The sequence below is a fragment of the Macaca nemestrina genome, chromosome 15 (assembly GCF_043159975.1).
Source record: "Macaca nemestrina isolate mMacNem1 chromosome 15, mMacNem.hap1, whole genome shotgun sequence".
In the NCBI taxonomy this organism is placed as follows: Eukaryota; Metazoa; Chordata; class Mammalia; order Primates; family Cercopithecidae; genus Macaca; species Macaca nemestrina.
In genome coordinates this window covers 92,275,297-92,296,084 of record NC_092139.1, presented here as the reverse complement: position 1 = coordinate 92,296,084, position 20,788 = coordinate 92,275,297, and the positions used below count along the sequence as shown (strand labels likewise).

The following is a 20,788-nucleotide window of genomic DNA, read 5'->3' as shown; positions in this document are numbered from 1 at the left end:
CGTTGTTTACAATTCATTCATAGCTCTCCCAATTCAGATAATGATGACCAATTACGGGATGTTTTTATTTGTAGTCTGGTAACGCAACACAGATGACATTCCACCTTTTCCAGGTTTCCAAGGGAACCGGCTCAGAAAGTTAACCCAAGTTCACATTTATTTCTACAGAAAGATAAAAAAACTTTTGTAACTTTATTCATGCATATGCAATACAAGGGTCAGTGGACTTTCTGAGACACCTTCAACCTCACTGACAAAATTTCAAGAGCTGTGACAAACCTTAATGTCAAACAAAGACTGCTTTATAACAGCAGAACTGCTATCACATCTGTCAGCTGGATCTGCCACGGGCTTTTCTGTGTCGTATCAACTGCTTCCCCATGTCTCTGAGTTGTTGAAAGTATCCCAGCCCCAAACACATTTGTTTTTCTTTCTTTTTTTTACTTTTTTGAGATGGAGTCTCACTCTGTCCCCCAGTCCAGAGAGCCGTGGCGCAATCTCGGCCCACTGCAGCCTCCGTCTCTACCTCCCGAGTTCAAGCAATTCTGCATCCGCCTCCAGAGTAGCTGGGGCTACAGGCGTGTGCCACCACGTCCGGCTAATTTTTGTATTTTCAGTAGAGATGGGGTTTCACCATGTTGGCCAGACTGGTCTCGAACTCCTGACCTCAGCTGATCCACCTGCCCTGGCCTCCCAAAGTGCTCGGATCACAGGTGTGAGCCACTGCGCCCGACAGGAAAACACATTTCCAGTTCATGCATACATATGCCAGGTGGGATGAACCGGCCCCGGGGCCCCCGACGGTGCTCATGCTTAGAGCAGGGTGATCCCCAGGCCCCAAGATGGCATGCTTGGATGCTGGCAGCAGGTGATCTGGCCTGTTGTTAGGCCCCGTGCTGGTGCAAGCACAAACCAGAAGTGGCAGGCAGGGCAGGTCTATCCCCTGGTCCCTAGATGGAGTACTTGTGCATTTGGGAGGTAGAGGATCTCTGGGAGGGGTCAGCCTGTCCTTAGGCCCTGTGGGAGCCTGCATGGACACAGGTTGTGGTTGGTGGGTTGGGGTGATCCCCAGGCCCCTGAATGTCATCCTTGGGCACCAGGGGCAGGTGGGCTGGGTCTCTTCTCGGTTCTCCCTATGATAGGTGTCTGTACCCATGGCAACAGGTGGGCAGAGCAACTTCCAGGCTCCCGGGTGGTTTGCTTGGGTAGCAGTGGTGGTGACTGGTTGTGAGTGGGGTGAGTCTGCATTCAATAGTCAACTCAGAAATCCCAGACACCATTTTCCATGCCAACTGACCTGCCCACCACCCAGAAAGACACTGGACACTGTGCCGTGTGGCTGGCCCAGCACTGGGCCAGGCCTCCGTGAGGATAAGGAAACATGGGAGGCAGGAAGTCTGGGCCCTGCCCTGGGGAGGGAGAAGAATGAGACACAGGCAGTGGTCATTGACCAGAAGAGACGGAATGAGCAGAGGATGCTGCCAGGCGCTGAGTATAAGGAATCATGTAGCTGAAGCTGTTCATCTGACATATACCAGAAACCATATAGAGTGAGAAAATAAACAAAACCAAACAATGCAACAAAACTTGGGCAAAGAACTGAAAGACATTTCTGAAAAGAAGGCAGGAAATGAACAGGTAAAGGAAAAGCTTGTCCACATCACTAACCATCACAAAAATGTAAACCAAAGCCACACTAAGAGAGAGTCTCCATCCACACAAAATGAATGTTGCCAAAAGCAAAAACATAATTTTTAACAGGCAATCACCAGTGTGGATCTGCAGACAGGAAACCTCTTAGATACTACCAGTGGCAATGGAAATTGGTGTACACACTACGAGCAATAGTCGGCAGTTCCTCCTCCAACGAAAAATACAACCACTACGTCATCCAGCAATCTCACCACTGGGAAATACAAAGTACATGGATGTATTATGCTTCCTGATTACAAATGACATAGAAGAGCCATAGTGATCCAAACAATATGGTTTTGGCATCAACATAAAAATACAGAACAACAGACACAACGAGGGAACCAAATACCAAACCCAAATTCATCCATGACGGACAGAGTTTTAAAAAATACACCCAGGGGATGGGAGACTCTGGGCTGCCTTCGGTCGGGCTGCAGAAGTGTCCTGGGGGGGACCTGCAGCCGTCTCTCACCTGGGCTCTGGATGATTTCTACTCCATGACGATTTCCAGTTTCCCCTCAGCCACCTTCAGAGTCAGGAGGGCTTCAATGGGGCTGCGACCATCTGTCCCAGCGTTTCCTGTCTGAATGACACACCGCGCGATCTACGTATACTGCAATGTGTAGCTGCGTGTACTGAAAGCGTACAGTTAAGATGACTTGCAACCGATGCTACTCTAAGTCTTAAAACATTTTTCAGATATCCCCAGACCAAAACAAACTAGTGACATTCCATGGTTTTGCAAACTGGCACCAGCAGCTGCACAGAAACAGCTCCCTATGCACCATCGGACACTCTCCAGACCCGCCCCTCGCTCACAAATGTAACAAATGAGCATGAACCCAGGCAGTCTTCCCTCCTAAGGGCCACATAACAACCTCTTATCAGTCAGGAAGCCTTTGATCTGGGCCAGGATGCTGACACACAGGGGTTAATTGTGCCTCTAATGCTGAGTGTTGCTTTCCCTCACTGGGCTAAGCCTCACCCTTGCATCAAGAAGGGCCCCCAGGGAAACTACTGTCTGACATCCAGGAGCCCACGTGGAATGTTCCAGCAACCTGAATGGCCTCGGCCACCTCTACTACCAGGCTTTCCCTCTGTGGGGCTCCCTTTCTGGCTCTTGCTCGTGCAGGCCAATCTAAAGTGGCTGACATGTCCTGCTCCCTCAGCTTCCCGGGTCACCCTGATGGCACAGGCAGGTGTCTGCATTCAAGAATGAGGTAGCCACAGGCCAAATTCCCTGGTGCGGGGGACAATGCCTGGGGCCTCCAAACAGCCAGCCCCAGATAAAGAATCCAGCTCTGACACAGCTCAAAGACTGTGCGGTGGACCTGGAGAGACGCTCTGGGCCTGTGTCCTCTTCTGGCTCACTGGATTCTCTGGAGGATGACTGAGACACTGGGCTTAAAGCTCTCAGCCTAGGGCCCAGAATGCCACGCGGAATCAAATCAGTGTGACCCGGGACTGAAGACCTCTCCTTGGCTGGGAATGGGGCATCAGGGTTGCAGAGACAAGGGGCACAGAGCGATGCCTGTGCCATCAGAGAAGAGACTGGGGATCTGGTCCACCTTGGGTTCCTTAACCTGTGCGCAAGGCCTTGCTGGGCCCTGAGCTCACCTCCCCATTGGGAGTCCATTGTGACTGCAGTCTAGCGGGGTCAATGTCCGCACTAACGCCGGAAAGAAGTCCCGGGAGATGCGGAGGGCATCCTGTACTGGCAGGCAGTCTGGGTGGTCCACAGGTGTGTGCTTCAGCAGGTCCTGGTAAGGAATGAGGTGGTGAATTGGGGGCTGTGTGTTTGGGGCTCAGTGAGAAGCTCCTGGGGAATGCTAAGTCTTCGCCAAAAGAATTCAAAGGGCAGGTACTCAGGGACCCACACTCAGGCCTGCAAAATCTGAACTGAAAATTAGAATTGGAGCAGCAGGGTTGACTCTAAAAGGGCCCCGGCTCGCTTGTCTCCCTGCTGTAGTCATTACTCTTTTTCCCCGGCAGAGGCAGCTGGGTGGACGCTCATCTCACCAAGCAGCTAGCAGACACACCCCTCTACCTACCCTGCAGCTGCTCCAAGGAAAATGGGAGACCAAAACACAGGGTTTGGGGAAGCAGAACGTTCCTGCCTGCACCAAGAGACCAACTGGCCAAGTGTCGAGCACAGTAGCTAAGCTCTATTGAGGCCCTGACCCTGTTGGCATGGTCACCACTGGTCAGGCAGGCATACTCAGGGCCCAGGATCCCTCTGCCCAACTTATCAAATGGGCTGTTCTCAGTGACTCTGGCACCCTCCAACCCTGGGCTCAGTCTTCTGAGAAACTCCTAAGCCCTCTCTGGCCCTTTAAGGGGCCATAACACTCATGTGTAGGACCACGATGCTCTGAGTGACTTCCTTGGTCAATGGGCTGCTACAGTAGAGCTGTTGGGGATGGCAGAGAGGAAAAGAACAATGACATACAAAGAACCACTCAACACCTCAGAGACCAGCTTTGTCCCCCACCTGCCTTGCTTCCCAAAAGAACACCTGCTTGCAGGAAGCCAAAGAGGGTCCACAGCAGCCTCCACCTCTGTTCTCACTTGCCGGGCAGACCAAGGAGCAAGAACAGGTGACACACAACCCTGGTGACCCTGTTCCCTCCCTATCCATGCCTACTCTCCCACCAGATCTGGCTTCTTCGAGGGCCGCCCCCCAATTCTCGCCAGGCCTTATCTGGCTCAGAGCAGATAATCCCCTGCACCTCCCACCCTGAAACACACAGCTAAACCCAGCACAAGCGAAAGAGGCCCAGCACACTCTGGGTCACATCCAAAGACTCCACAATAGGGGAGGAAACATGCTGTTTCTGAGGAATGACAGCTCCCCAGGCCTGGTCATTCTCAGACTCCTCCAGTCAAACGCCGGGCACAGCCAGCAGGGATCGTTCACTCTGATCCACACGACTGCTACTGCCTCCTCTATGGTAAGAGACCCCTCCACACAACCTCAAACCCAGACATAACAGGACAGGACAGGCTGGGAGCTAGGGAGGCAGGCCAGATCTCCACACAAAGGCTCTGCTCTTAAGCAGGAGGCAGCCTGAGGGACAAAGGTTTCCTGAAGCAACTCAGGTCAGGCTTCACATACCAAAGCTCCAAAGTGGACTGCAAAAGCACCAGCTCAGCCAGCCAAGAACCCAGGTGCCACACCCTTCTGAGACCCAGACTCCAAGTGAGGATCGCTGGGATTCAACAGCAACAGGAGGATGTGACAGCTGATGGACCAATACTTCCCAACACCCTTCCAGGAAGCAGCTGTGCCCCGCCCCTCCTCACATGACTCATTCAACTTCATTCCTGTTCTGGATGTCTCTGACCATGGGGTCATGACCTTTGTTCTCCTGCCATAGGAGCAGTGAGAGGCAGGATGGTGGTCTGGGAAGGAAGATCCTAGACTGGGTGTCCCATAGGACCAGGCTGTGACAGATCCCAGAGACAACACTCATGCCCCAGTCAGCCCCCAAACCCAACAGCTCCATAAAGTCCAGGATATAAATAGCCTGTGCACTGCTAAGCAGACACTTCAGAGAACAATCTGTTGGCTGTGAAGAAGATGCAGCCTCAGTAGTGTTCCACGAGCCTTCTGCAAGCAAAATCTTTTTTGCTTGAATGCCCATTAGAAACACTAAGGGAACTCTTAAAAGAAACAGGGCCAGACACGGTGGCTCACAATTGTAAATTCAGCAATGTGGGAGGCTGAGGCAGGACGACAGCTTGAGGGTAGGACTTTCAAGACCAGCCTGGGTGGAACAGTGAGATCCCATCTCTACAAAATACACAAAAAGTAGCATGGCATGGTGGTGCATGCCCATAGTCCCAGCTACGTGAGAGGCTGAGAAGGGAGGATTCCTTCAGCCTGGCAGATCAAAGCTGCAGTGCTCAAGATGGTGCCACTGCGCTACAGCCTGAGAAACACTGTATGGTCCCGTTTCAAAAAAGAAAAAACAAAACCAAACCAAAGATACCTGTGTCTCCTGCCCCATCAAATAAATCCAAATCTCTGCGGGTGACTCAGAGTATTAACATTTTTAAATTTCGCCTTTACTGAAGTAAACGTATAGTAATGGTTGAAAGCCACCGCCTTATATAAATACACTTCCTATGACTTATTTGTAGCCCTTTTGTATTTAGCAATTTCTACAGAGCCTCTATGTGGGCTTCGGAAGCCGGAATGGGCAGGGCGAGGTGTGAGGTGTTCTAGGAAAGTGAGGGTAGAGCACAGTTCCCAGCCAGGGGGACCCATTTCTGAGGCTAAGACACCCACTGGGGGCTCAGTCGATCTTCAGAGGGAAAATCACACCTCAGAACCCCAGAGACTCAAAACAAAGCTCGAGTTCAGCAGATACCTGCCAGTGGGCCCTGTAGCGGCAACCGCAGGGAAAACTGCCACTGCACTCTCAGCTCCCTCCAGCCCCCTCTCAGGTCCCAGCAGGAGGTGGTTTATGACTAAGCTCAGAGGGCTCAATAAATGGCGGGTTGAACCTCAGAGGAGTTATTAACAGGCCTATAGTTACCTCAAGACTCCACCTGACCAGGGCCAAAAATGGGTCCAAGGAGGGCAGCCAGGAAGAAAGCAGGGTAGAGAGGAAACACAGGGAGAAGGGGCCCTGGGACCACGTCGGATACGGAGGGAACCAGGGGAACGAGGGCAGCCCTGATGATTGTGCTCCCCACAACCCCTGCATGCCTGTGTCCCCTGATAATTCAGGGTGAGGAGCTCACTCTTGCCCTTCACCTGTTCCTGGGCTCTGGCAGGCTGGCCTGCTTCCTGCCCCAGCCTCACCCACTCTCCGCACTCCTCACCACTGATGTGGGCAAGCTGATCTCTCTGGTTTGCTGGGCTCTCACTTTCTGCCCAATGGCACCGAGTTAACTTCTTTCCATGCTTTATTCTGTGTCATTAGAAAGGGAAGCAATTCTCACTAACGCCATTTCTCAGAGGAGAAAACAGGCACAGGGATGTTCTATGACTCTCTCACGATCACAAAGCTACAAGTGGGAGCGGGGCTTTGAACAGAGGTCCACCCATGCTCCTGAAGTTGAGCCATCCTCCAAGGAAAGGACAGCACTATAAAAGCTCAGTGAATGGGGAAGAAGTGTCCACACTAAGACCTGACCAGGCTGGAACCCTGATCTCCAACTTCCAGCCTCCAGAACTGGGAGAAACACAATTCTCTTCTTGATGAGCTCCCCAGGCTACGGTTCTTTGCTGAAGTAGCCTGAACTGGCCCAGGAGTGCTATTCCACCATCTGTGTCCTACTCCATCATTCAGAAGGGAGTCACTAAGCCCTCAGTGCTGTCTTTGTGGATGCTGCCCACCCTAGGCTGAGATGAGGCATAGGGTCTGGGACTAAATAAAATGAGAAGCCACTGGAAGGTGCAATGTCAGAGCAGGAGGATGTCTGAATTTCATTTAATCCCAACCTTGTATAGTACTGCAGCATGAAAGACGAGGCCCAGAGCAAAAGTGCCTTTTCCTGAGATCATACTGTGGAACCCAGGCCCACTGGAGTTGTATTCCATGCTACCTCTCACCCCGTCTTGTAGCTCTTCCATCTCAAAGTATGTGCAATATCTACAGGGACCACAACACCAAGAGTTTTTTAAGATTTATCTCAAACACACCTCATGAGTTCCCTAAGAAGGGTTATGATGCTAGCATAACTCCCATTGTGCAAGGTGGGGAGAGCCCAAAACACCAAAGGAGTTCTCTAGGGTCTCACAACTGCTAAGATAAAGACTGTTTGACCCAGCACTGGCTCCTTAAACCTGGGACCCCGGTCATATCCAGGTCTTCACAAGGTGCTAAAGAGGCACACTTTTGCATAATGGTGAACAGGTAAAGGAGTTGACGGGGAGGGTGAGCGGCCAGAAGCCCAGAGGGGCCTTTGAGTAGGTCTTATGGAGAGGAGGAGCTTACAGGATGGAACCTACAAGATGTGACCTCACTTCCTTGCTAACAGACCCCCAGTAGAACTTAGAATTCTGGTAACTAGGCACCCATATTATACACACAGCCCCATTTCCAGTTCATTTGGTAGGCGACACTGCGGAGAACAACATGTTCTCCTGCTGTGTCCCGACGTGCTGCCGACCTCCTCGTCGCAGAAGAGGCCAAAATGAGAGTCTTTCTCGAGAATATAGACATTGGTTCAACCCTCACCCTCGACGCCTCTGGCCCTTTGCCAGAAGGCACCCTCAGGTAACACAGGGCCCAGGGCAGGCCCGTCCAGGCTAGGCCTCAGCGGTGCCCATCAGGGCAGCACCGAGTCCCTCCCCATATGTTTGGGGGAAACAGGAGATGAGGGGCCCTCCCTGAACAGGAGCAGGTAGGTTGTCAGGTGTTTGGAGCCTGGTAGGTATGTCAGGTTTACAGCCCAGACCATGCCTGGCAGGATGGAAACTTCAGTGTCGAGGACACAGTTTGCTGCTCAGATGTGAATCTCAATTCATCTGTGGGAGACCTCAACCTTCTATGGCTGGAGGTCTATGTAGATGCTCCTATATGCCAAATCCTGTTGGGGATGGGGACACCAGGAAGGAGTTCTAATGGGGGTGTGCCACTGTGGGGTCAGCCAGGCAGGCCACTGACACCTCTTGGCCCGGCTCTCGGGCACTCTCTCTTTGCAGAGCTCCACACAGCAGATCAAGCAGGAGCTGTTGGATGGATTCCATTTCTCCATCTTCTTCAGAAAAGGACAGGGGCCCACCGCCACCAACCATGGCCAGTGCTGGTCTGGGGTGAGACAGGGCACAGAAGGGTCTCCACAGACAGGGACTCCAGAAAACCAGGGTGGGCCCAGGACTCAGACATGAATATGGGGACTCCCTAAGCTCTGTCCTAGGAATTTCCCACTTGAGTGACCCACTGTCCTCTCCCAAAGGAATTTGGCTGCCAGTAGTCCCCAGTGGCAACCTGGTTACAGGCAAAGTCCCTTTCACCTATCAGAGGAAGATGAGGGAACATCCTTGTTCTCACTTTATGCTATGCCAGGAGTATCTCCGCATGTTGCCACAAAGAATTGAGTACAGTGATAACACTGTAGCAACATACTCATACTGTTATCATTTTAACTCCCCACCGTAAGTGTATCTCTGGCAACAGGCATCTCTGCTGCCCTGCCCTGCGAGACCTCCTGCAGGACTTAAAATCCAAAACTTTAACACAAATAAGGTGGGGGTGGACACTGATTACAACAAAAGAAGGTGAAGCTTCTTTATGGATCTGTTTTTAAAGTGTCACCTCACAGAACTCATCCCTGCATCCCCATCAGGAAGGAGCTGCACCCTCACATCTCACTGTAATAGTCCTTAAGGGAGGCCATGCTCCACAGAGGTCAGCCTCTGAGTGCTGGTGGAGCCTGTCATGATAAAATTCCCTTTCTAGGCACCTGTTCTGCAGGGAGCATAATCCTCTGTGTGTCCTAATAGGCTGGAGCAGTTTGCCAGGGCTGCCATAACATGGCACGTCACTGAAGGGCTTAACCACAGACATCTGGTTCCTCACAATTCTGGAGACTGGAAGTCCAACATCAAGTTGTCAGCCTGGGGTGGTTTCTTTGGGCCTCTCTCCTTGCCTTGGAGATGGCTGACTTCTATCTCAGTCAGCACAGGGTCTTCTCTTCAACTTCTCTGTGCGCTCACCACCTCTCCTTGTTAGAACCCCAGGCATATTAAATTAGGGGCCAGTCTAATAAACTCACTTCACCTCAATTACCTCTTGGAGTACTCTGTGTCCAGACCCAGTCACATTTTCTGGGGTTGAGAATAGAAATAGTTACATTTGGGGGAGGGAACACAATTCAACCCATAAAATATACAAATATCCTGTGGAAGATAGACACCCAGGAAAGGGATATCTGGGTGAAAAGATACGCAGATAGCGAGTTTCAACAGCTCTAGCCAGTTGATTTTCCAGAAGGGCTCCAGCTGGTCACACGGTCACCAGCAGCCTCTGAAGGTAGCTGCTTCTCTGACTGCAGCCTCCCCTGAATACTAACATGCTTTCAACTTTTTGCCAGTCTGCTGTCTGGATGGCAGAGAAAATCACCTAGTTTCATTTCCCCTTTCAAACATACATTTGCTTAACCTTTCACGGCTTCAGTAACTGCCTAAGTTTTCTCTTCCCCGAGTCGCCTGGCAAATCCTGGGCCTTGGGATGCACTTTCTCCCACTCAGGAGTCTTTCAGAATTTTCCACTTGGCCGGGGCTGGGATGGCCAAAGCTGTTTCTCCAGACTCACGTTCATGTTAAAGGAACAAAAACAATCATATCCCTCTTGTCCGGTGTGCAGTCGCTAAAATGAGGAGGGGATGAGGCCTCTCCAGGCCCTTCCCCTGCGTATCAGAAGTGGAGCCTCAGGTGGCCTACAGGGAATTTCATCCAGTCCTCCCCATGGAAGGTGCTCCCTTCTGACCCGGGTGCTGCTGAGCAGACATTTGACATCCAAAAGCCCATGTCTCTTCTCTACCATGAGGGTGATTTTTGAGGATTGCAGGGATGATGCTCTTCATGTAGGCTGTTGATACAGAGGGCGCCATTGCCCCACAGCTGAGAAACACCATGACGGTGCCTTGAAGGCGTGAATCATTTTATCACTTCTCCATCCTCACATACAATTTTACTTGGAAAGCCTAGAATCCTTTTCACCATGGGCAATCAGGTTCTCCACATGCACAAGTCCCTGAAGGGCTGGTGCTTCTTGGTGTGACTTCCAGATCGCGATCCTCTGGTGGTTCATGGTGTTACCACTGACTCCCATGCCCCTCCTTGTCCCCACAGTATGAAAATGAGATCTGCAGGATGCCAACTTTCCAGCCCCGCACAGGGGAGAAGCTGTTGGACTCCCTGGTTCCAGCCTTGCTAACTAAACCCATCTCCTCCTATGCCACCTGCCTGGGCCCCTCCTGGGACTTTATCACCGTGCCACACTTTTTGGAACTACTGGTTAGAAGGTGAGTGTCCATCCCCTCCAAGGCACGGAGGAGCCTCTGTGCCCTACTGGCTGAGTCTTGAAGATGCAGCTCTCGGAGCCTTGGTTGGCTCCTCTGGAACAGGGAGTAGCCAGAAGATGAACCTCACAGGGTTCTTGTGGGGACTGAATGATCTAAGACATGGCAAACAAAGGGGTCCCTAGAGCCTAAAACTCTGGAAAATCTGCTGCGGGTGCTGTGATTCGTGTTTATTACTTTTCCCCTTCACTGAAGCAGCTCTCAGCATTCTGCCTCAATGGCTCATATCCTTCGCTGTTTGGAAAAATACATAGCAAAGCAAGTCTACCATGGCATTGGTAAAGGATGTCTGAGATTCCTTCTGGTTGGTCTTCTTGACACAGACAGAAGAGGGGTCCCTTGGTGCTGAAAAGGGAGCCAGAGGCCCACAGACAACTGGAGATGCTCGCTGGGGTTCTCCAACGGTTGGGGTTCACACATTCAACACATACATACAAAACACCTCATTTGTGCACTGCTCTTCTTGTGGCTTGGCATTATTTCATAAACAAAGCAGATGACAATCCCTGGGCCTTGATTCTACTTAGACTCAGGCGCTCACAGGAGACAGAACAACCAGGTCATATCTACAGAATGTTAGAGTTGAAACCCTCATGGTCTCCTCTACATATGGTGGCATCCTCCCAGATACTGACTAGAATGACGGAGCCCAGCCACAAGTATACACTGGGTGGATTTAGGGTTCTGAAGGGCCTTTTCACCCACAAAACATGGGGGAAAAGAATGGACTCTGGCTGGGGAGAGACTCAAGGAGCCCTGGGGCACATACCTCTTAAAATTCCCATGAGAAGGCTGACATCTGGGGACTTCCCCCGCAAGAGGCAAATAGTGAGTTCTGTAAATGGAGACTTAGGTGCCCTGCAAAGGAGAGCTGAGGCCGGGGTCACAGCTGGCCACTGAGAGACTCATCCCTAGCACCATGGCATCCCAGCTCTCCCTGTCCTCCTCCACTCTACATCTGCCCCCACCCTCCTAACCCCAGGATCAGGGGACCCAGAGCTGGAGCTGTCATGAGCAACCTGCTCGCAAATCTCCCTGGAGCTGCCATCTTGAGTGCCCAGGTGCACAGTGCTGTGCTCCAGGGCCTTTGGAAAGAGAATGTCTGTAGGACGCTGGGGCACAGAAGGGTCTGTACAGTCCTGCTGCATGGCCAGGTCTGCCCCTTCCAGGTCACCACTGATGGCTTGGCGGTAGGGTGGGGCTGTCCTCTACACAGGCTGCAACAGGTCAGGGGCCCAGAACCACACAAGGGTGCCCTGGAGGGTTGTGTGGGAGAAGGCCAGGTCTCTGACTCAGCTGTCCACTCCATCGCCAGAACCATCACCTGCGTTTTCTTCACCTGGCCCCTTGAAAAAACTTCATTGTGCTATCAGCCCTCGCAACGGTCATCTTTCCAGATAAAGCTGGCCTTCAGGAACTTCACCAGGCCTGGACTGGGCATGGAGGACCACCAGGAACTTGTCCTAGGCCAGTTGCTGCCTCCGGAGCCCAACAAGGCCAAGCCAGATGGTGAGGTGGCTTGCAGTCTGGAAGACTTTCCAGGGGTGGTGTTTTGGGGCTACAAGTCCCTTAAATTCCATTCAGTCACTTCTGTGCTTGGAAAGCCCAGTGAAAAGTGACTGGTGGGGTGACCTTTTCCCCTTTTCCAGATCCTGCTCCACATCCTGGGCCACAGGCATTAACAATGCCGGCCCTGGAGCCAGCACTACTACTGCTGGCGGAACTGGGGCCTGCTCTGGAGCCAGAGTCACGTGCGGCCCTGGATGCACCAGAATATCTACATTCACCACCAGCACCAGCCAGAGGGTCTGCTCCCGTGACAGTGCTAGAGCCACAGTCAGCCCCAGAGTCCCCCTGTTCCTCTCCTGTAAAGAACCAACCCACTGAGGAGCTGCCTGATGTCACGACCTTCCCTCCCAGGCTGCTGGCAGAGCAGCTGACCCTTATGGATGCGGTGAGCAGCTAGGCTTTGCAGGCTGTGCCTCTGGCACCAGCTGTCTCAGACCAGCCTCTCCCTGAGAAGTGGCCCATACCCTGGGACCAATTGTAGCTCCACTTCTTACCAACCACGGGATCTGGATGAGTTTCCTCATCCACAAGTCTTCCCTGTCTGCATGTGGACAGCAGAGATGGGACATCGCCCATGCCAGCTACACAGAGGGACTGTACAGATTGAAAGACAGGGGATGGACAGAAAGCAGGGCAGGGTGGTGATCACTGAGGGGCAGGCAGGGCCATGGGTCACTCACCCAGCTGCTCAGGAGCCTCACTACCCTCAGCGCTTATTAGGTACCTGATGCATACTAGATTCTATGGCAGACACCCAAACAGAGCCCATAGTTGCAGCTGCCACAGGGAAAGTGCACCGGTATGGAGAGAAAGAGTACAGGGATGATTGCATGGGAGGAAGACGAATCCTCAGGACGGGCAGGCCTGAGCCACCCTCTAGTTCTTGGAAGTGCGGATGGCCTGGGAGAAAATGTCACTCTCTCTTCCCACTCTTGTTGGGTTCTGGGACATGATGCATTCAGGGCCCTCGGTGGGCAGAAAATCAAAGCCGGAGACTCCCACATGTCTGAGGCCCATTTTAAAGCTTTTTGAGCTCCAGCTCAGTTCCTGAGAGAGACCGTGGATGACTGTGAGCTCAGTCCTTGCCTGGGACTGTGGGTGACTCTGAGCTGGGGTGTGCTCTGTCTGTGACACTCTCCTCCTACCCCCAAAGGAGCTGTTCAAGAAGGTGGAGCTCTACGAATGTTTGGGCTCCATCTGGGGCCGACGAACTAAGAAGGGGAATGAGCACGTGGCACCCACAGTTCGTGCTACCATCGCACACTTCAACAGGCTCGCCAACTGCGTCACCACCTCCTGCCTCGGGAACCATGGCATGAGGGCCCAGGACAGGGTCACGGTGGTGGAACACTGGATCAAAGTGGCCAGAGTAAGCTATAATTGGGCCTGAAGATTCCCTCTTTAAAAATGGGGAACTGCCTCTTCTCCTCCATCAGCTTTAGGATTGGCATCTGTATCTCTGGCCTGAGCCCTGCACATCCCCTAGGCCCTTCTTGCCAGAGCTTCATGGACCTTGACTCCCATGGCCCAGTGGGGGCTGCTCACTTCGGACCTGCACTCTTCCTTTGGTTGAACTAAAATCCTCCTAGATGAGTGACATTCACTCAGCCCCAGGTGTCCCCTCCTGAGGCTCCCTGGGCCTCTGCTTTGTCCAGGAAGGGAGATCTCAGCAGAGTGGGCTGAGGCTGAAGTGGGTCGGGCTGCAACTCTGGACCTAACAGCTCGCTCTTCCCTCTCCAGGAGTGCCTAAGCCTCAACAACTTCTCCGCGGTGCACGCCATTGTCTCTGCTCTGCGCAGCAACCCAATACATCGGCTACACAAGACGTGGGCAGGAGTGTCCAGGTGAGGGGGGCTCTCTCCACGGGAGCACCAGGGTTGACCTAGGGACCCATAAGACTCCCCACGTGCCCTCGACTCTGAAAGGTTCTTGGAGACCAGGGACACTGGAGGCAGGGATGGCCTAGTATGTGTGGTCACTAAGCTGCCCTGGACTTCTAGGCAAGGATTTCCAACTCAGGACTAAGGATTTTTAACGATCAGGAACAGACTGGAGCCAACTGGGGGCTTTCAGGTGTTTGCACCCGGCAGTGGAACTGTGTCCAGCTGGAAGCTAACTGTGAACACGCAGGGGCTCATGTGAAGTGGAGATGGGCCAGGGGAGGAGCATGACGGGTCCCACCCTGGTCCTCTGGAGCCCTTGTCAACAGAGGACCCCACTGGAAACTCCCACCCACTAAGTTGGGATTCTCTGGGTTTTCAAACAAAAGGGATTGGATGGGAACTCACAAATCTCTCTGCTTATTCACAAATTTACCCTTCTTTCTTTCCTCTGTCCATAGCAAAAGCACAAAGTATCTAAAACAACTCTGCAAAACAGACACTGCAATGAAGCGGGACCTGCTGATCAAGGTACAGTGGAGTCTGGGAGATGTGGGACAAGTGTTTAAGGGTCAGAGGAAAGACTGAGTTTGGAGGGCATTGGACCCGGTGTGCAGTGGTTATTTTGTTTTCTTTTGACTCATCTACTAAAAGTGGACTTGAAAATTTTCCTCCATGCCTACCTAGGGCCAACAGGGAGAGAGGTGTGTGGTCCATGGGCATGTGGTGGCACAGGAGTAGGAGGCCCTGGTAATGGGATGTGGCAATGGCTGCTGGGCTGCTGAGCCAGGGTGATGAGTTGCAGCATTAGCAGGGTTCTGGCTCCCATGCTGGTCCATCCTGCTGGCATGGAGCTTCCTCCAGGCTGGGGGATGGTTATGGTAGGTGGGACTTTCTTCCTTCCACAAACTGGCCGGCAATTCCTGAGGAAGCCAGGCCTCTGCTGCTGCTTCTGTCTGCAGCGCACCTCCACGGGCAGGGGGCCTCTGCCCACACTGGGGCAGAGGGGGAAGGAAAACAAAGGAAGATCATGTGCCAGGGAGTCCAGTGGACCTCACAGCTATGGGTACCAATGGGGATGCTCAGGACACACATACGTGTTTCCTGGGACTCCCCACTCTGCCCTTTGCAGATACCCGAAAACGGTCATGTCACAGGACTGTCACCAGTTATCAGTGACACAAGCTCATGACTGGGGGATTCATCATGCATTCCTAGGGGATCCTCCCTGACCAGATCTCAGAATATTCCATGCAAATGAGAAGACAACTTGTCACCCCACCCAGGATTCTGGAAAACCCTGCCATGTCAGTCAGAGATGGCACCGCAGGAGGCCACTTCCTGAGTGGAGGAAGAGAGTTCTCTGCACAGAACTCCCCTGGGAGATCACTGGCGAGGCAAAATCTTTGGCATAGCTCAAACCCAGTTTGTGTGGCAGAGACTCCAGTGGGGCTCAGATAGGCAGGTGCCACTTAACCAGGTCTCCTAAACCGCCCTGTCCCTTTCCTATCATGACTGTGCCTGGCTGGAGACCCAGACACTCAGACACTCCAGAGAACACGACCCTGATGGGTGGTGGTGCTGGGATATGGGGTGAAGGCAGCCGAGACAGAGCCTCCAGGATGGGGAGGAGGCGCCTTCTCTTTCGGGTCCCTGGGGAGTCACTGCCTGCTCTGGGTCTCCACTTCCTCATCTGGAAAATGAAGGGATGCTGAGCCTGTAGCGCAGCCCTCACAGAATGGAAATGAGGGTCAAGAAAAGAAAATAATTTGTGGGTGCTCATGCCTCGTTCTTCCTCAGAGGGATGAGGGTGAGAACAATGGCAACAGCTACGGGAAACAGTACTAAGGAGGCCTTGTGAGGTAGCTGTGGTTTTGATCACTCTTTACAGAAGAGGAAACAGTCACAGTGAGGCCTGGCTGCATGACTGGGTGACACACACAGGGAGTGTGGTGCTGGGCCAGTGGTATGAGCACCTTGCCAGGTGATTCACACCAGTCCCTGGGGATCCAAGGGCGGGGTGGCTGGGCTGTAACTGGGGGAAGGGAGGAGAGCCTCACTGTCTCTATCACTGACACCTGGCAGGCGGGGAGCTTTAAGGTGGCCACCCAGGAAAGGAACCACCAGAGAGCCCAGATGAGGCTACGGAGGCAGAAGAAGGTGAGTGAGCCTGTGGCATAGAGGGATCACAAGAGATCACAGGACAGGGTTCCTTTCCCCGCCAGCTGGAGGCCTCCATATCGAGACAGCAGGTGCTTCCTCCCCAGCCCTGTCCTCTTGTGGCCACTGGGCCTGGAAAACCTCTACTTGAGAGACCAGAACAAGGGTCTGGGAAAGCTGGACTCAGAGTGGATGTGGGGAAGGGTAAGGTTGGGACCACACGTCCTTGTGACTTGTTAATATCCCTAGACTTGGAGGTCATCTGGGATAGAGGAGGCAGAGAATAGGGAAAGGCAGCTGAGGGTCTATGGCTGCTCCATCCAGGAGACCTAGGGAGGGGGGTTCTGGGAGACAGGGGCTGATGGGATTTCATGAGACAGGACAGTGGGCAGCCATCTGATGGCCAATACTCATCACCACTTCCCCAACCCTCCTTGGCACAGGGTGTAGTCCCCTTCCTGGGGGATTTTCTGACTGTGTTACAGAGGTTGGATTCGGCCATCCCAGACGATCTGGATGTGAGTGAGCCTGGGGCAGGTTGGTTGGGAACCAGGATCCTGAGGCTTGGGAGGAGAGGGTCATGGACCGAGCCCTTAGATCTCAGCCCTAAGCAAACCTCCTCTCCTGAGAGCCTCACAGCTGCTCCTGTGGGTGGGGGTGTCAGGCCCATCTCATCACCTCTGCGTGATGGAGGCTCCATGGCAGCCACCAGTCCCTATCCCTGAGTGGTGAAGCTGCAGAGCTGCCTGACCGCAAAGCTGCTCAGGTGTGGGCTGAGCTGGACTCAGTGACTCCCCAGGATAGTCCCGTAATTGGAGAGTGAAATTGAGCCTCCCCAAGGGCAGGCAGTTCCAGGGTCACTGTGTGCTTTCTTTCTATAAGAGACCTCAGTTTCCCTGTCTGTCATCAGAAAAAGGTGGGGCAGAGTGTCCCTGAGCCTCAGCTCCCATGCCCCCTGCTCTAGAGCCCGGAGTCTGAGGCAGATCCAAGTCCTGTCACGCGCACATCCCCTGACCCTGGTGTCCCTGGCAGTAGTACAGCATGGGAAGGGGTGGAGTGGGGCTGGTTGTGGGCCATTGACCTTTGTGATGGATTCTGTCTGCCTTCCAGGGCAACATCAACAAGAGGAGGAAGGTGAGCAGCTGGGACGCTAACATTGGAGGAGGGTATGGATGTGGACCTCATAGTCCACCCTGGGCAGGACACTCCCTGGCTCCATCCTCTACATCTTAGGTTTACTGGGAGGGGTTGACACACACAGGAGGAGGAAATCTATCCCAGTGGAGAGTGGGAAACGCACTGGATCAAAGACCAATTCCTGCAGGAGGGGATGTTTACATCCAACTCTGAGAATAGGCTGGGGGCTGCATGGGGCCCCGGCAGAAAACTGCCCCAGGGATCAGCCCCTTCTCCCTGCTTACCAAAGGTCCCCTCAGCATCTTCCACCCAGGCCCTGTCAGCATCCTACCCTCTGTCTCTAGGAGGTCCGAGTTCTGCAGGAAATGCAGCTGCTCCAAGTGGCTGCCATGAACTACAGGCTTCGGCCTCTTGAGAAATTTGTCACCTATTTCAAAAGAATGGAGCAGCTCAGTGACAAGGAGAGGTGAGGGCCTAGTGGACGGGCAGAGGGTGGGAGAAGGCGCTCCATTTTTTTTTTTAACATCGTCTAGCTCTGCGCCCAGGCTGCACTGCAGTGTCGCCATCTCTGCTCACTGCAACATCTGCCTCCTGGGCTCAAGACCTTTGTCAGCCACCCAAGCAGCTGGGACTACCGCTGTACATCATGTCCCAGGATATGGTACAGCAGGTACAGACACCATGTCCTGTTGTTCTGCTGTTGTTGTTCTGGTACAGATGGGGTTTCACGATGTTGTCCAGGCTGGTCTAAGTCCTGGCCTCAAGCAATCCACCCCACACGGCCTCCCAAAGTACTGACATTACAGGTGTCAGCCACCCCACGTGGCCTAGACGAGGCTCTCCTGTGGCCAGCTACAGAGAGCCTATGGCCATGACTCCACGGCCAGCATCAAGCCCTGTTGCATGGGGACCGCTGGGGACCCAGGATTCCAGCTGGGTAGGCACTGAGAGGGGACCCGATGTGTGGCTCATGGTGGCCTCACAGCTACCTCTCTATCCTGCAGCTACAAGCTTTCCTGCCAGCTGGAGCCCAAATCCCAGTAGGCCAGCAACATCCTGCAGTGGCTGGGACCCCACCGGGATGTTGGTCAGAACACCGGCTCTGCACCATCCTTCACCCAGACCGTGACACCAGGAAACCACATCTAGGAGGCTGGCAGCTCAGCTGCATCTGGCCCCTGCTCCTTAACACAAGCTGCTCCTGCTGGCCAGGATCAGGCCATGGGTCTTTTGCGAGTCAGGCGGGAGACCATTTTATGTTTACTTTCTTTACTGTATAAGTAAGGGTTTTTTTCTAAGCTTTCGTTAAAATAAAATTTTAAAATGCTATTCAAAATGTTCTACAGTTGTTGGAATGAGAAAAGTAACTCCAGTGCAGTAACCGTATACCAGTCTTTAGGATTCATAGTCTAGCATGTCAAATTGAGGCTATGGCTGAACAAGTCATGGAACAGCGTTCATGTTACACATACCAACCGTTTAATGTTTTCCTTCTTTATTCAAATTGATTATTGTTAACTCTGTTTAAGGAAAACAAACAAACAAACAAAACAAAAACCCTTAAAAACCATAGCATGTCACCCAATCTACCACACTTGTTCTACTGACCAGCTACTCTCAAACTTAAATTCTAGTTAAATTCAACTTCCACTGGGTTACTTTACTTTCTTAAGGTTTAAATCTCTAATGAATCACTTAAATATTTACTGAAGAGCTGGAGATGGGAGGTATTTCAGCAACTGGTAGGCTGGCCTTCTCCAGAAGTCCTGGGCAGGTGGGAGCTGGCCATCAGTCTCCACGAAATACAGATAAACGTTTTCCACTATGGATCTTCCCAGACTTTCTGACACTTCTCCCCTAAGTGGACATCAAGGAAGGAGACAATCGTTTGAACCCAGTATCTAAAGGATTTCCCACAGCTTAATTTGAACACAACTCCCTTTGTGCTGTAACAGACAAAAACAAGACAAAGAAGTCAACATTTCAGGGTCTGCAATATCATACCTCTAAATCAACACCAAATAAACACCTAAACCCAATCCTGGAGCCGCAAAGCTCCTATAAGGTAAGTAGGAGTCTGTATCTCAGCAAAACTTGTATCTCTGCACGCAGTTTGCAAAAAAGAAAGAAAACAAGAGCAAAAATTATCTATGGCAAGAAACCCTTAGACCGTGCAATTGATTTGGCAATACTTTTTCTTATTTATTGTTCTTTTTGGATGGGACACTAAAATCACTGCTAACAAATGTGAATACAAACACATGAGACTATACATCATTTTAGAGCTTCCGCACGGGGAAGAGAAACAATGAACTATTAAAGAAAGCATCATACAGACTGAAAGAAAGTTCGGCAGAATCATATCTGTGAATGGGGTTGTTATCTGACATGTACGAGAAACTAACACTACTCTAACTGGGAAAATGAACAAAACCTAATACCCAAGCTAAAACTGGACAAGGAACCTGAACAGGCACATTTGAAAGAAAAACATGAAATTGACAGGTCAAAGAGAAGTTGCTCAACTTCACTAATTCTCACAAATGTCTAAGTACAAATCACACGCAGATACCTCTCACTTTAATTAGAATGAAACTTATCAAAACAAACAAACAAAAAAACAACCCATATGTTCACAGGCAGTGGCCAACGTAGAAATGCAGAAAAAGACACTTTTATGCACTTTTGGTGGGAATGTACATTATTATACACATGAAGCAAAGCAGTTGAAGGTGCCTTAAACATTTTACATTACAATCCCACCCCCAGTTATACACAGAAAGCACATGGAATCTGTTATGTTGAAGAAGTATCGGCCTTCCTATGGCAACAGAAGCACTATTCACAATAGGGAACGTATCCAATCAACGTACCTGTTCACGCACAAAAGGAAAAAGAAACTACAGTACACAAAAGAATCCTCTTCGGCCACAGAAATTCATGAAACCATGGCATCTGCAGCAACGTGCAGAAATTGGAGGACATGACCTTCAACGAAATGAGCCAGGAAGAGAAACGCAAACACGGCATGATTTCATGCATGTGAGAATGACATCAACTTTCTCTCTAAATGACTTTATCTCCTAGACACAGAAAGTTCCACAGTGGTGAAGAGAGGCTGGTGGTGGGGGAGCAGGGGCAGGAACTGGGAAATGGATACAACGTTACACTCAGATGACAGGAATAAATTCAGCTGTTCTACTTCACAGCAGGGTGTCTAGACTTAACAGTATCCCACATTTTCCAAAAAAGGTTGAAAAGAAGGACTCTGAATATTGCAACCACAGAGAACTAATAAATAATAACTA

General features: G+C 51.8%; 2 protein-coding genes across 16 annotated transcripts in view; one reads left to right on the top strand and one right to left on the bottom strand.

Annotated features, from left to right (window-relative positions):
* LOC139358698 (uncharacterized) overlaps positions 1-20,788 on the bottom strand; it is a 148,603-nt gene that overhangs the window by 105,669 nt on the left and 22,146 nt on the right. Inside the window, exons 1-2 of one of the 13 annotated variants that reach the window (XR_011613997.1) lie at positions 3,313-3,746; positions 2,168-2,278 (exon numbers count right to left, since the gene is read on the bottom strand). The exons of 11 other annotated variants lie outside the window; for them this stretch is intronic. The gene's annotated coding sequence lies outside the window, so the exon portion shown is untranslated. Of the gene's footprint in view, positions 1-2,167; positions 2,279-3,312; positions 3,747-11,503; positions 12,153-20,788 lie in introns of those variants that run through there. One more of the 13 variants, XR_011613998.1, reaches the window with a different exon arrangement.
* Positions 7,785-18,831, top strand: LOC105464203 (ral-GDS-related protein-like). Of its 3 annotated transcripts, XM_071080265.1 has the most exons (13): positions 7,785-7,925; positions 8,354-8,464; positions 10,505-10,677; positions 12,050-12,243; positions 12,384-12,688; positions 13,457-13,672; positions 14,044-14,147; positions 14,645-14,714; positions 16,269-16,343; positions 16,787-16,861; positions 17,454-17,477; positions 17,825-17,946; positions 18,485-18,830. In XM_071080265.1, the coding sequence occupies exons 1-13, from the start codon at positions 7,785-7,787 to the stop codon at positions 18,522-18,524; spliced, it is 1,650 nt and encodes a 549-aa protein (XP_070936366.1). In that variant the 3' UTR covers positions 18,525-18,830. The 3 variants fall into 3 exon arrangements, with proteins under 3 accessions (XP_070936366.1, XP_070936369.1, XP_070936368.1); XM_071080268.1 differs by lacking the exons at positions 7,785-7,925; positions 8,354-8,464; positions 10,505-10,677 and adding an exon at positions 11,745-11,929 and having other exon boundaries at positions 18,485-18,831; XM_071080267.1 differs by lacking the exons at positions 7,785-7,925; positions 8,354-8,464; positions 10,505-10,677; ... (3 more) ...; positions 14,044-14,147; positions 14,645-14,714 and adding an exon at positions 16,098-16,167 and having other exon boundaries at positions 18,485-18,829.

Bases quoted from the DNA above. Each gene is read 5' to 3' on its own strand.
- LOC105464203 (XM_071080265.1), top strand. From the start codon at position 7,785: ATGTTCTCCTGCTGTGTCCCGACGTGCTGCCGACCTCCTCGTCGCAGA. The intron at 16,344-16,786 runs GTGAGTGAGCCT...TCCTTGGCACAG, and splicing joins GGCTACGGAGGCAGAAGAAG to GGTGTAGTCCCCTTCCTGGG. The intron at 16,862-17,453 runs GTGAGTGAGCCT...TCTGCCTTCCAG, and splicing joins CCATCCCAGACGATCTGGAT to GGCAACATCAACAAGAGGAG.